Source organism: Pygocentrus nattereri, chromosome 10 (genome assembly GCF_015220715.1).
Source record: "Pygocentrus nattereri isolate fPygNat1 chromosome 10, fPygNat1.pri, whole genome shotgun sequence".
Taxonomy (NCBI): Eukaryota; Metazoa; Chordata; class Actinopteri; order Characiformes; family Serrasalmidae; genus Pygocentrus; species Pygocentrus nattereri.
The window spans coordinates 19,653,076-19,669,124 of NC_051220.1; the positions used below are offsets into that span (position 1 = coordinate 19,653,076).

Sequence of the window (16,049 nt, forward strand, 5' to 3'; positions counted from 1 at the left end):
CAATCTACTAACCACTTCTACCACTTGCTTGCCTAGTTTTAGAGAACACTACTGTGTAAAACTCGACCAGAAGCTAGCAAGTGTCCACATCACCACAAAAACCCTTTCAGGACATGAGGTAACCCAGGGGTCCCCAAGCTGCTAATCACTTTTTCAGCCATCCATATATGACAAATGTTGATAGCAGCCGTCTATCTTTGTCTCCCCAGAGCTGGAGCTGCTCTGGGGTGTATTTAGGGTCTGGGTGTTGCCCTATTAGTGTCACTCACGATGGTAGGCTACTCTATGATTTTCTGACACAGTTTACAAAGTTACTTAGTACAGATTATATCAGTTGGCCTTCACCATAGTTTGTTACATTACAACAGTTACTATAATCAGCATACACAAAACTGGAACTGTTCCCTCTTTTTTATTTCAAAGATAAAATCACTAGATATTTTAATGTTCTATTGTCTGCCAAACTGGAAATGTCCCTGGTTTTCATGTCAGAAATCTGGTCACCTTATTCTAGTGTAGTGAGTAATGGGCACACAACATGCCAAAAAAGACAAAAGCTAATAAGCAGGAGAAAACATGTTTTACATGCCTGTAATGGTCTCATTACACCCTGTTTTATGGCATGATGATGAACAAGCCAGATGACCCACAAAAGAGAGGTCAGAATATGTCTGCTGTTTGGAGCCCAGACCCTATTCCTGTTGCAAAGATGGCCTGGAAGAACTTGGTCTTCTTCACAGTTGATGTCCTCCTCTGCAGTTCCCTGTTCAAGCACATTCCTTGTCCTTTTCAGTAGGTAAGGCAGACTGCCTTTGTTTCAGATTTGTTGGAATTCAGTGAGGAGATGCTGCGTCTGTGGGCACTCATTCCCAAGACCTGCACCTTTTAATATATTTACAGTCTGTTGCTTGTGCCAGGGAGAAGAGGATGTCCATGTGGGAGAAGCTGGTCTAATAGAAGCTGTGGCTACAGACTGCAGGTCTGCCTAAAGAGGGCACAACCACTTGTACTGCCAAATGAATCTTCCACTTGGGTGTAGTACTGAGAAGATCACACCAGTACCTAGTGCACCACAATGCAAAGCCTTGCTCCTATGTAGGCAGCACAGAGTTACCAGTCAGTATTGAGGAGCACCAGGAGCTAGCTTCAGAAATCGCTTTTAGCTTCCTCCTGTCCTTGGCAGACTGATCATATGGAGGTTTGCCAGCCATACCTTGAAGTAACCTGTTCTCCTTTTTTGTCATACCCTGCGGGGTTCTCGTCTTTGTTGCCAGCCCTGCAAGATATTACAAAAAAGGCAGGGGAGCCAGCTGACCCACTTCTATTCTGCAGGGTCCATGCCAGAGCTACTCTTGATGCCACGCAATGTGCCATGGCTCTGTATATCATGAGGTTCATACCCATCCTAGTTCTCACTCAACATCATTCAAATTCACACTCATATCTAACCTAATCTTGATTATACCTGTTGGAAGCATGACAGCCAGCTATGGACCAGGTTTGTCTGAGGTGAAGAGGGATGCAGGGTAAGAGGACTTTTGCCATACTGTGTGGTTAAGGGTGCCAGAAGGATGCGCCAGTCAAGTCGAGGCTTTTTTTTGTCATTCCATCTAAGTACACAGTGGAGTGAAATTACGTTCCTCCAGGAGTAACATGGTGCAACAAGGAACAAAAAGTACAAAGTGTGAACGTGCGGACGTAATGCGCAAACAAAACATTAAGCTAGAAACAATACAATAAATACAATAAACAAGCATTAGACACAGTAAACAGACAGGACACATTTCTGGACATGAGGTAGTGAGAATAAGGTCAGAGATATTTAACATGCTGTGACCTGTGAGCTACTGAAGTAGTAAAACTTGAGTAAACAGTGTAAAAACATTGTTAGCACCAATGTTCCAGATAGTTCAAGTACAGCATCAAAAGAGGTGTGTCTGTGAGGGGGTGAGGTTAGTTCAGTTCTTGTGAGTTTAAAAACCTGATCGCTTGAGGAACAAAGCTGTTGCTGAGTCTGCCAACGGTGGCACGGCTGCACTGGTACCTTCTGCCAGACAGCAGAAGTAAAAAAAAAAAAAAAGTCAGTGTGAGGGATGGATGAGGTCGTCCACAATGCTAGTGGCTTTCCAGATATAATGCGTGGTGTAGATGTCCACGATGGAGGGGAGAGAGACCCTGATGATCTTCTCACTCCTCACTATACGCTGTAGGGTCTTGCAGTCCAAGGCGGTGCAATTCCCAAACCAAGCGATGATGCAGCTGCTCAGGATTTTCTCCACAGTCCCCCTGTTGAACATGGTGAGGATGGGAGGGGGAAGATGAGCTTTCTTCAGTCTCCACAGGAAGTTGAGGGTCTGCTGGACTCTCTTGGCTATGGAGTTGGTGTTGAGGGACGAGGTGAGGTTCTCTGTGATGTAGGCACCAAGGAACTGGGTTCTCCTGATGATTTCCACAGCAGAGCCAGTAATGTTCAGTGGGGGGTGGTTACCTCACACTCTTCAGAAGTCAACATCCATCTTCTTAGTTTTGCCTACGTTCAGAGACAGGTTGTTGGTTCCACACCAGTTCATAAGCCGCTGCACCTAATCTCTGTATGCTGACTCATCATTCTTGCTGATCAGACCCACCACAGTCGTGTCATCAGCAAACTTGGTGATTTGAGCTGTACTTTGCAGTACAGTCATGAGTCAGCAGAGTGAACAGCAGTGGACTAAGCACACAGCCTTGAGGGGCACCGGTGCTCAGTATGGTGGCGCTGGAGATGTTCTTACCTAACCTGACTAGCTGAGGTCTCTGTCAGGAAATCCAGGACCCAGTTACAGAAGGATGTGTTCAGGCCCAGCAGGCTCAGTTTTTCAATCAGCTGCTGAGGGATGATGGTGTTGAATGCTGAATTGAAGTCTATGAACAACATTCTGATATAGGTGTCTTTATTGTCCAGGTGGGTGAGAGCCAGATGGAGTGTGGTGGAGATGGCGTCGTCTGTTGAGGGGTTGGGGCAATATGTAAATTGCAGTGGGTCCAATAAAGGAGGAAGCTGGTCTTTAATGTACTTCATGACCAACCTCTCACAGCACTTCATGATGATTGGAGTGAGTGCAACGGGACGGTAGTCATTGACGCAGGACACTGGAGACTTCTTCGGCACAGGGATGATGATGATGATGGACTTGAAGCACATTGGAAGGACTGCAGTGCTTAGAGAGATGTTGAATATGTCCATGAGAACATCAGCCAGCTGTTCGATGCAGTCTCTGAGCACTCTGCCCAGTATGCTGTCAGAACCTGGGGCTTTTTCCATCAGCAGTGGAAAGACACAGTACCTATTCACTTGGAGGAGGTGTGGTTTTCCTCGCCGGCATGCCGTTCTGTGCCTCAAACCGAGCACAGAAGTTATTAAGCATGTCTGGAAGGGAGGCATCACTGTTACAAGCAGGTGGAGGTGACTTGTAGTTGGTGATGGCCTGGGTGGCCTGCCACATGCGCCGTGTGCAATGATTGTGGATTTTCTTTGAGTAGGCACACTTTGCCTCTTTGATGGCCCAGGAAAATCAGAGGTGTGGGAGAGGTTGATACTGGTTGCACTTTTCTTGCAACAAGTAGTGGCCAGTAGTACTTTTTGACAACAGCACAACATGGTGTACCAGAGGGTGCCACCATGTTGCTACCTTCCTTTGACACCACTTCAGGGGGCACCACTATACCTCAAACTGTCTACACCAGGGGTGTCCAATTTTACTAACAGAGGATCAGTGTGGCTGCTGACTCTACTCTAATAAGTTTGTCTTAAAATCTCACTGACTGTGCAATCTCCTGCTTAGTTGGATTGAAAACCAACAGCCACAACCACCCATTATGGATAAGATTGGACACCCCTGGCCTGTGCAACACCACTAAAGGGTACTTGCCTTTGCAACAATGCCACCAAAACCTTGCCCATGGCTATAGCAGTGACAGGCACCCCAGAGTGTATGGCTACTACTGCTTCCTTCAGCAGGTCCTCCTGGTGGCTAGAGTGCAACTGTGCTCTAATCAGGTGTTACATTGCCACAGGACATCCTGAAAGTGTTGTTCAGCTTACTGTAGAGTTGGACCCCTGGGAGTTAGACAGAAGTAGTGCTTGCAAAGGATTGTTTGAGGTGCTAGTACTCTCAGCTCTTGGCTTTTCTGCTTTGGCCCAACCACTGCAGCCCTCCTGGTAATGAACCCTGGTGGTTATTCAATAAGGGGATGTAGGGTGATGTCTGTTGGAGAGGTGGGTTCTTCTTGCAATTAGAGGAAGCAGATATGCTGCATCAGAGGAGCCACGGCTCATTAAAACATTAAATAAGGTAGACTAAACTGTACAGCCAACAGAGAACATTGTGTTTATGGGCACTACCAGTACAAAGGGCAATTATTTATTGTTTCTCTGTCAAAGCTCCACCATTTCACCTGTCTTTGTCCAAATGTGTTGTCTTGAACTTTGCTTGGTGTCAGAACATGTTCTTCATGCTGTTTTCATTTCATTTATAAATTGTTCCCTGCCCTTATTAGGAAAGCAGTGCATGTATATATCATTTTCTGACAGTCTAGATTTATGAGACCATTAAGGCCAGCATGCTGTAGGACTATTACCACATCCATAAATCTTGAATTTAAGATTGTTTTGCTGGAGGAGACTGTAACTTTGGCATGTCAGTTTTTGTCACAGGGTTTTGTGCACTATTTGGCTATGTAAACGTGCCATTTTTGTAAAAGTTACACACAGTACACATCTTTTGATTACTGTAAAAATTTTACTCTGGATAAAGCTGCAATAAAAAACCTCACTGGCAATCCATCACTCAGTCCCCCTTTAAAAACACACATACAAAGCCAGTTCCATTCTGAAAGTTCTTCTCCCTCTGAGTCAAACAAGGCAGGGCTGAAATTCATCACAGTAATCTATTGACTTTCTGCGGTTAAAATGTGTTAGGCTATCCAACAAACTTCAGAATGCAGTGAAATAAGAACATATTAGTATGAAGATCCTATGACTCTCCTTGAACCTCTCAGTTTCTTGTAAATTCTCAGAAAAAAATACTTTTGGGGGGTAAACACCACCCCTATGGTAGATCTTCAGTACTTTTAGTTAAGGAGCATAATTATGTTACATTCCATTGCAGCTACATTTAATCTGCATAGACTCCATACATCCTGACTTCACTCCAGGCTATGAACGGTATGAAAGGGTACAAATATGCCCCGTTCCCCTGTGAAAGTGAATGTAGGTACTTTCAAAACAAAGTTCTAGATTGGCCATGACTGTCAGATGTGATTGTATCTGCAGAGTTGTTAGGTATTAGCCTTGATAAACTTGACTGAAGTTGGATTTCTTGTACATTTAACATCAACTCTTCCTTCTTCCTCATTGCTGGAATGAAACAAAGCCTGGTTTTGAAAGGTATGTCATTATGCATACTTATGGGAGGGGAAGTTGGGCCAGATTCCTGTGTTAGTAGAATGCCTGTTGGAGGAAAGGGTGTGTTTGATGTTACCCTGTTGTAGAACCTCCTGATCTGTTGCAGAAGCACCCTCAAGTGTTTCCTGCTTATGCTACTGCTAATCATGTCTGAGGAGGATGGGCACATTCCTGAGATTATAAGCTCTTTAATGTCTACACAAGCTCTGCTACATGATTCAGTTTTGGGTGACACTCCTGAGGATGTCTTTCACTTGGTCAAAGGAATCCCATAAGAGAGGTAGACTTAGATCTTGTTTCTTGAGGCTGTGACAGGCCTAATTTGTCTAAGACAGGCGCTGCAGGAATTTTCATGGTAGTGGATGTTGCTGGAGGTGTACATAGGGGGGTGCATGGTTGATATTCAGCTACTAGAGAAAACATACTGACAAAGTATTGATCACTTGCACATGTGTCACAATATTGCTGTCAAAAAACACCCATGATGTATGTTCATTTTTGTTGTTTTTTATTTTTCTATCATTTGAACACAGAACCTGTCTTTTACACCGTGTTGGCATTTCACGTTGAATGGACCAACAGAAGTGCTCCAAAATCTAAAAAATCTACAAAAAATGCTTTGCTTTATCTTAAGTTAGTGTTTTCTTTGGACAGCAGTAACAGTATGTTTGAATGTGTTTCATATTCAAAGCCACAACAATGAGCTAGAGGACTAAGGGGTCGGCAATGGCTCTTTTACTGCCCTCTTGCCGCTCAACAGCACAATTAGATTTCTAGGTAAAAATAAAATGATCCTTCTCTGCAGTAAAATAAAGCTCTGCTGATCCTTCTAACATTTTTAACAATAAATGGTCTTAAACGCTGGAGTTAATAACTGCTAATTCACCGACCTTTAACCGTAAAGGTTGGCGCGAAGACTGCTGGGTACAGCAACGCAGACAACAGTCTGGCTAACAAAATGGCTAAGAGAAATATTAAAGATAAACACTGATGTTTGACAACGAACGAACTTATTTGCCTTAATGAGTATAACGGGTGGTTTTCGGACACGTTTAATATGCAACGAGAAACGGTCAAACACTAAAAAGTAGCGAGGCTGAAGTCGCTTCTCATTCTCCAGCTTCTTGTTCGAATTTTCCCGTTCCACCTTAAATGGCGCGGCTGTTGCATTCTGCCGCCTCAGGCACCGTTTAAGGTGGAACGGGAAAATTCGAACAAGAAGCTGGAGAATGAGAAGCGACTTCAGCCTCTTAAAAAGTCGATCATTGAGAGGCATTTTACGAGCAGCTGTTCTACTTTTGATGAAGAGTTTCCTGGTGGAGATGCGGGAAATGTGGCTACAGCCGAGCTAAAGCTTAAAGGAGAGCAAAGTAAGTCTGCGTTTTCATTATTAACGACCTCTGGAATAAAGCATCTGAAGAAAGTCTAAAACCAGAGTAACCTACTGAAAAATGCTGCTAAGCTTTGAACTGTTGCATGTGTTTGATGCTTTTCTTCGTTGTCTGCTGTGTCTGTGTCAGCGATCGATACAAAAACCAGGCAATTCTTTTTAACGGGGTAGTGTTAATTAGCATATTGTCAATCTCCAGTCTTTAAAACGACGTCACTCGGCTTTGTGGTACTTTCCTAAAGAAGCTTACCACACATCTGTCAACCTGGCTCCACAAGACCGGGTTTTAGAGGGCTGAATTTCATTTACAGGGCACTAAATTTCTGCATAATCAAATGGTTAAGATGTCAACAAAGCCTTTCCGAGTAGGCTCAATCATACACAATCATACTTTGCCCCCCTTTGGGCAGGTGTAAGAAAACTTAGAAGACATGTAGATACACTTGATGTTTTTAATAGTGGATAAAATGGTTATATTTGTGTTACAATCACCACCACTGTAACAAAATCAGTGTTGGTAAGTTTATCTACAGTGAACCTCTCAGGTCAAGCTAGTCTAACAGATTAAATTACACAGATATTTTATTTTGGAAAATCAGTGGAATTCCATTAATGAACAGTGTCGCATCTTGCAATTTCCTGTTGGAATATGCATCATTTGTTTTTGTTTTCCTCCAAGTGAACAGACAGGATAAACACAGCTGCTAAACATCAGTGTATAACATATGTGCATGTGAGCAGTTCTTTTTGAATGTCAGTGTGTGAATTCTGTTTACTATTATATCATTTAACGGAGGAATGGGTGGTCTTTCCATGAATCATTTGATCCTGGAACTAGAAGGTGTAAAATCAACTCAAAAGGAAATCAGAACGTCACTCAAAAAGAAATTACAAAAATATAAATGCAAGTAGAAACTAAAATTAGCCATATGAGTTTTAAAGCTACAAATGTCATAGATTAAAAAACCATCAAGGCAAAACAGATTCAGCTTGATTGAGTTAAAGCACCCATCTGACATCCAGTTGGCTTAAGTATTAAGTAGGGGAAGCTGCATGACACCATTTACACCCCGTTTAAGAGAGTATGTCTGACAAAATATAACTAAGTAAGAAGAAATCAAGAACATCTTTTTGAGGTCAACAACTCAATTAAGGAAGTAACAGTATTGGCCAGTAACTGATTAGATTTTTCCAAAACATTATCTCAGAGTCCACACGCTGTACTTTAAGCAAGACAAGACTACCATCAAAGCATTTTGTAGTGGTTGGCATTAAGTCTAAGACCGCTTATGTCCCACAGACCCATCCACATACCGAAGTGTGACAGTGACAGAACCATGTAATTGGAAGGCTTCTCCTCAGCAGGGACTGGAACTTGTGAGGATTAGAGGAGAGAGCGCAAAGTCAGGCTGGCTGAAATCTGCTAAAATGACATTTTCATGTGGAAAGACTTATCAAATTCGCAGCTTATAATGCAGTAGCCTAATGCTGATCTGCTAGTATTGTGTAAGGTGCAGCTTGCTGATAGGAAATCAGGGAGCTCAAAACTGCTGTTCTTGAAGAAGACTCAGGTGCTGCAGGCTGATTCAATGGCAGATACAGTATTTGTCTATGGAACAACACTGCCACCTAGAAATTGAGGCTTATATACATTTATGCAAAGCTAATCTTCATTAATGTAAAGGAGTGGAATACTTGGAGAATGTGAGAATGAGGCCTACAAGCCTTGCAGTTTAAGGGGTTAAAAAGTACAGCCCTAACCACTTTCTGCAGGCCCCCTAGTAGCCATTCTGCATCTGGAATGGAGATCAACTGTGTCATTACTCTGTATTACGCTGCTACTGAGCAATCAGAGGCGAAAGGGAAGTGGTGAGGAATCAATTGATCTCTTTCCACAAAGACATCTGAGAAAAAACTGATAACTGAAGCCTTCTTCTTCAATTTGACTCTGAAAATGCATTTTTATACATTTCTATAAATCACATATTGTGTTAAGCTATTGGTGAGCTCCCATACTACCAATCAGTAAGCATCTCTGAAATATAAATAGGTGCAATGTCTGTATTTGGCCATTCAGAGAATTGACACATCATAAGAAAAAAATTGCTATAAAAAAGTTCAGTTTAACACGGGCAGAAATTGCATTTAATGGCTGCTGTGAAAAAGAGCTAAGCAACTGCTGAGCCTGCTAAAAACAGTTCTGAGAATAAGCAGACTGTAATGTAGATCTGTGCAGTAGCCACATTGTCCAGATGATGGCACACTTTACTAAGTTGTCCACAAAGACAGCTTTCAGTTTCAGGATTAGTTTCTCTCAGATAACACAGAGCTAACACTTCAGAAGACGTCCACAAGCCTTACCTTTTAGCTTGCTTAGCTTGAAAGATTCTTACAAAGCCAAGTGATCATTTCCAGTGAAGTATTTGGTATAAAACAGAAATAATAACAAGGGCAATAGTAGCACAAAGAGGTGAGCCCAACTTCATTTGTCAAAATCATTTATTTACTATAATACATAGCAGATGATGTTAAATTTTTTTTTTTCAGTTTGTACATCAGTTTTGAATGAGGCAGGTCATATGAACAAATGTTGCTCTTTCTAACTACACAAATGGGATCCTAGCAGCTGTGCGCTTCCCCCAAACCTATTTGAGCCCTTTCCTCTTGTTATATTGATTTGACTGAGATATAAATCTTGTCTTACAAAGCTTTTGAGAAGTAAACCCTATCGTTTCTGCGACCATCCTTTCACATACAAGCTTCCCCTGTCAATCTCACAGATTCTACACATCCCTGTGTCAAGCTAGTTTCCATACAAAGACTGTAAGCTCTCTAAGCAGCATCTGTTACAGCGGAACAAAATTCAGTACCATCTAAAAAAAAAAAAAAAAGGAAAAAAAAGGGGGGGAAAAAGGGAATTAAGAACAGTCAGTTAATCTAACCCCAAATTTTAGTACAGCATACCACAAAGAAATCTGATTACAAGTTTTACAAGATTATACAGAGCTCCAGTACCCCATGATTTGTCAGCAAACTGTGCTGACATATATAGTCTATTTATATATATTTATCTATATTTATTTATATTTATATATTTTCCTCTATTCAGGGAAACTAAATCAAAATATGATATTAAAAATGAATCTATGGCATGATAAAACGAGTGAATATAGTTTTACCCCAATTTAATGTTCCCTCAAACAAGTTAGATTTTTTTTTAAAAAGGCTTGCATAAAAACAGTTAAGCTTGTTTTTTTTTTTCTTTTGTCTTTCTATCTTTCAGTTATTACAAGTGGCAAATGACATGCAAATTTAGTTCATGAAACAAATAAACAACTACTTCAATGCCTGTTGGTGTGCAAGATATTTTTTCAAGAGACAGAGAGAAAAAAGAAAAAGAAAACCGAAAAAAGGACTGCAACAGGGTTAAGTTAGCCAAGCCAAAGTCAAAAAAGCCTGGGTTTCTGAGATGTGCCATAGAGTTCCAGTGGGGTATTTCCCTTCTGTGGCTTTCCGACTGTGAGGGGCTGCAGGCTTCTCGCTGCTGGGGTCCCTCCCAGGCTAGTGTGGTTGTCTTTTTCGATGGTAACACTTTACTGCAGGACTGTGTTCATGAGGTTATGATGCATACATAAGCTAATAACTGACATAAAACTATAAAAAAAAATATATATAAAGACTTTTTCAACATGTACATCAGGTGATTTTTTTTTTCTGACTTTTTTTTCTGAGAAAAATGGCTCAGTGTCTTATAATAATGGACTTTGGCCCTTTGTAAATATCATAGTGACAATGCTTAAGATGTGATGTCTAAAATCTTATAGACGTTATAATGTAAACTCCCTCTAAGGGTCACAATTTTTTTGTTGAACCAGCCTAACTGGCAAGCTGTGTCATATTAGCATCATTATGTCACTGTGAAATATACTGAGCTACAACGTCACCCCAAAAAATGCCATAACTAGGGTTGGTGGGTATCCACTTGTTTCATATCTTCAAACTTCAAAGTGAACACAGTGCATGATTTTTCAAGCCATCATTCACTAAATGTCAAACCATCTATCTATCGCTAAATTATAAATAGTACTGCTATTTAGGAGAGAGGAGCTGGTTAACATTGGCTTAGCTGATTACATTACTGATTACAGCTCTGCTCCCCACAGAACGTGTTCGATTCTGGCTAATTAAGTACAGACAAGTTCAGATGACTCAAATCTGTGGGAGTAAAGTCAAGCAACTGGTGCTGAAAGGACAGAAAGGTGGAATAAATCTGTTCTGTGACGTTTGCATCTGTAGCTTAATCTGACAACTTGGCATTAGCTTACAGAGCAAACCGTCCAATACAGTACAGGTCTGATAATTATTAACTGATACTCTGCAGAAGGTGCAGATGATAAAAATGAATGTCTGATAGAACTGGTGTTGGAATGAAATAAAGCCAAAATCGAACCTGTTCTGTGGTGTTTGTATTGAAGTGTTTTGGCTGAGCTAATGATCACTTAGCAGGCCAAACACGTAATTTCACTCCACTGTCTACTTGTACACAGATGGAATGACAATAAATGCTTGTTGACTTGAAACATTCTTCACACCACAGCACAGGCCTGGTTCAAGCTAACTGGTGCTAAAATACCATCTATTTAGATGATATGAGAGCGCAAAGTTGAGTGATTGGGTTAAGAGTGAAAGCTGAATTTAAACATGCTTTCTGAGGCTTTTCTGGCTCTAAATTTTCGCCTCTTTCTGTCAGCAACAGCTATTGGTGAGCTCCCACACCACCAATCACTAAGCATCTCTGACATATAAATAGGTGCGATGTGTGTATTTGGCCGTTCAGAGAATTGACACATCACACAGCAGCATTATTTTTGAATACCTTACAACTATTATACCAGCCAACTATAGTTATAATACAGCCTGATATCACCTGACATAGATATTGTCAACTTGTCATCAAAGCTGGCAAATGCAACCTTTACAGCAATTGAAGTGTTTGTAAATGTTTATGTAGGTTTATCAGATGTCATGTAGGTCTCATGTAGCCTCATGAACACTGCTTTACAGTAAAGTGGTACCGTTTTATCTTGTGTCACAAGGTGTCATCCCAACTGTCACAATGCCTTGGGATACTATCACCACATTTCCATTTTCTTTCTTTTCTAAAAAAGAAAAGTGTCCATTGCAAAATAATGAGAGGGGGGGAGACAAAATGGCACGTAAAGGTAAATCCGTTAAAATAGATCGTGCATGTAGTGTACATTTCAGCGAATGATTGACAGTTCAGTTTTGTTTACAAACAAACAAAAAAACTGCAGTATAAATATATCTTCCATATAATTGCAGTCAAATCTGCATGCTTGCCACAGCAGGCCAGTTAACCACATCTCATTAACAAACATTGAATTGTCACTTTTTTTTTTTTCAGTCACCATTTGAAATCTGGACAAAGTTTAAAAATAAAAGAGAAAAAAGGGGGAAAAATAACAACAAAAGAAATGCATATTTGCGAATACGGTCACATCACTCTGTCCTCCTGGTATAAAAATGAGCGTTGACGTTTTTCCTTTTCCCATTTTTTTTAAAGACACTCCACGCAAGTGCGTGATGCAGTCGGCTGAGATGGCAATGGTCATTGGGTGTATCTGTGCGTGTATTATATGAGGGGCTCGGAGGGCAGCGGGTGCTGGATCTGCTGCGGCTGCAATGGGGGAGGGAGCTGGAGGGCCAGCAGGGACTCCACCATGCCGTGGCCGTGCGGAGGCGGTGTGCCCTCTGCGCTGGACGGCTCTGTGATGTCGCCGTCATAGAAGAAATACTGGCTCTGCTGGATGAAGCTTTCGATTACCGACTGGTTAAGCTTGGTGGTGGACAGCGTGTCCTTGTTCTCGAAGTCTGGGCGCATAAGCGTGGGCCAGAAGCAGATGGAGAGATTGTCTGCGGTCATCAGCGTGGTCTTGCTATGCTGGCTCACCCTGGAAAGGGGGGTGCAGGAGAGAGAGAAATAGGGTCACGTTTAGACTTACATAAGCAAATCATAGCTGTATGCACTTTTTATGTAACACTAAAAATGTTCACTGAATAAAGCTCCAACACAGTGGTCTGGAAGTACGCGCAGGAGGGCACCAAGCTGTCTCCACAGAATCTGTTAAGTTGCACTTTATGAATAATTTTTATAAAAATGGAACAAATATTCTGTTAATATTTTAAAATTAATCTTATCTTGTCTTAGAAAATCCAGTTAACATTCCGTTTTAATTGTGGTCTCCTTGAGAAATTTAGGGCTCAACAATTTGGGGCAGTTAGGGAGGTTAGGGAGCTGGCCCTGTGACCGGATGGTTGCCGGTTCGATCCCCAGGGCTGACAGTCCATGACTGAGGTGTCCTTGAGCAAGACACCTAACCCCCAACTGCTCCCCGGGCGCCGTAGATAGGGCTGCCCACCGCTCCAGGCAAGTGTGCTCACTGCCCTCTAGTGTGTGTGTTCACTAGTGTGTATGTGGTGTTTCACTTCACGGATGGGTTTAATGCGGAGGTGGAACCCCGGTTGTGGGATCAAAAAAAATCACTTAACATGTTTTAGTCTAGTTAGCCTAGTGTAGTTACAGTAATTATTTAATTTATGATGCCAAATAAAAGCAACATGTCATTAGACCAGTCAATTAATCATGTACACTACTGGTCAAAAGTCTATGATCACTTTTCATGTGAGTAATATATGTTACATACAATAATAACTTGTATAATGCCGATTATATACTCTACACAAGATAATAAAAAGGTGCTTTTAGATGTTGTTTTCAATATTTAAAATATTTTGGCAACTATAAGAAATGATTCAACAAATAACAATTAACTACACCACCTCAGAAATTCAGAAGACGTGTTAGGTAAAATGAGTAAGACTGATGGGCTAATAAAGCTGTGCGTTTTTTTTTTTTTAACCAGACAGGTTTAAGCTTGTGGCTAATGTAAAATTAGTGTATATCAGGGGTGTCCATACTTTTTGCAAAGGGGGCCAGATTTGGTTAGATGAAAATGTATAGGGGCTGACCATTTGGACTGACATTCCTCGAACCATTACCATTGTAAATTAACTTGTAAATATATAACTATATCCTTTGCTGCCTGCAGATAGGTTGATATTGCAAATGAGAATCTATTGTCAATTGCATTACCAGGATAGTTAAAGATTAAAATAATAATAAATTAAATACAAATGAACGATTTTATGAAAGTTGAATGAATTTTTTTATTACATGTATTGAGTTTGTTTTATTATTGTTATTGTTGTATTAATGAGAAGGGTGATATTGGTGTTTCAACTGCAGTTGAAACTGCAGGTCTGGCTCAAAGCAGTGGTTTTGATGCACAAGATGTCACGCAGGTGAGAGTCACTTAGTGTTGTCCTCACGCGCTTCTTGTTAATGTTTATAACCGAACGTCTTCTCGCACAAGTCTTCTCGCACAAGTATGTCGAGCCAAACAAACTCAGCATTTTCTTCGCAAATGTCCGAATCTCTTGGAACCTGTCTTTGTCCAGCTGGCGGTAAAAGGTGGCGAGAGGGAGTTTTTGGTAGTGATTATGACGCTGCGCGTCCCCCTGCAGCTCAATCTCTTTTTTCTTTTCGCAATCTCATTTTAGAAATGCGTTAAAAAAATACCACAGGGGTGAAAGTTCACACAGGGCTCACGTTATGAGAGTTAAATATAAAATTGCTTTTTTGTGTGTGCATGCCTGTGTATTGTTTACTGTGGGAAATTGTGCCAGCGGGCCATATATTATTGATTTTATGACACATGCTTCGGGCCGGTCTAAATTTAGACACGGGCCGGATTTGGCCCGCGGGCCGGACTCTGGGCATGTCTGGTGTATATGAATCAAAATATAAAGTACAGAAGTGTTTAACACGTTAATTTAGATTAGTGGTTTACGGTTCAGTTTACGGTCCATATTTATTTCCAACTTTGGAACACCCATTTTATAGCAGCAGTATGTGTGATTTTCATTTAAAATAAAAAAATGAGCATTACACTTTAAATAGACTCACAAATTGCATCCGCTTGTTAGGATCTGAAGCAAAACCGATGTGACAGTTTTCTTCCGCACATTGCATATAATTACTCATTTCCACCACAGAGGTCTTCAAATCCCCAAAACTTATATAGTGCAGCTTTAACTCAGGAAGAGTTTGTTAATGAAAATGTACAGAGCAGAGGTACCCCAGGAAGAGGGATGTTCAAAACAAACCTATGTATTTGTTCATTTGTTGGGATTACAGCCATCATGAGCAGCGGTAAATCAGAAACATCTTTTCTTATTAACTGACAAGACACATAAAATTATACTATGTTAAAGAAATCAGAAAAAAAACCAATAATATAAATATAAAATAAACACTAACACAATACTTATTCAGGATGTACTGGAACTGGGACAAAAGAAAAAGGGGGACCATAAACAGATGGAAGTTCATTCTCATGAACAAATACAGTGATTCATCAAAGCTGCCCACAGTTCTACCTTTTTACCAACTACTAAATAGGGGTGATAAAAGTGGAAATCATTTCCTTGACAGGGAAGTGAAGCCATGTACCAAAGTATTTATGTTGGATGAAAGGCAGCAGCATAAAACCCTAATCAAAATGATGTTCACAAGTTACAAGACTGATATTTCCATGCACCTCAAAAAATATTTAAAAGACATTAAGCAGTGTGCCTAAGGTATGCTTTAATGTTCTTTTGGAAAGTCTTTACCGATTATGTCTCCTTCCTCTTATTGCTATTCATCTCAGCAGTTACCTTCCCAAAACACTGGATTTACTATGCATGCACGGTAAAAGCTGGGACCATGAGAAAAAAGCATAAAAATGAAATGGTGAGCACTTCGTTAAGCACTTTGAATAGTTAATCTTGCCTTTGCAGTTGATTTGAGGAATCAACAAAGTGTTATTGTAAACTTTCAGCAGACAGCATTTGCATTATATGTGTGAAGCATGTGAATGATGGTAAATATATACGACTCTAATTATAGTTACTGAAATAGTTGCACAGAAATACTGCCCATACAAGCTGCCCATAAGCATATAGGGCCGTAACCCAAATGTTTTAAGCAGTCAGCACTGGCGCTATAAAAGTTGTAAGTGCTGTAGAATTAATTAGATATTTAAGCTAAAAGTAAATAATATGCTTCTAAAAAGTGTTAATGTCAATAAGTGA

The 16,049-nt window shown here is 40.7% G+C and overlaps 1 protein-coding gene across 2 annotated transcripts in view; it reads right to left on the reverse strand.

Annotated features, from left to right (window-relative positions):
* Positions 1-9,314: 9,314 nt before the first annotated feature.
* arhgap5 (Rho GTPase activating protein 5) overlaps positions 9,315-16,049 on the reverse strand; it is a 46,352-nt gene continuing 39,617 nt past the window's right edge. For both annotated transcript variants that reach the window (XM_017713434.2, XM_037541852.1), the window contains exon 7: positions 9,315-12,805. In XM_017713434.2, coding sequence (XP_017568923.1) covers positions 12,487-12,805 — 319 coding nt within the window. In that variant the 3' untranslated portion in view covers positions 9,315-12,486. The remainder of the gene's footprint in view (positions 12,806-16,049) is intronic.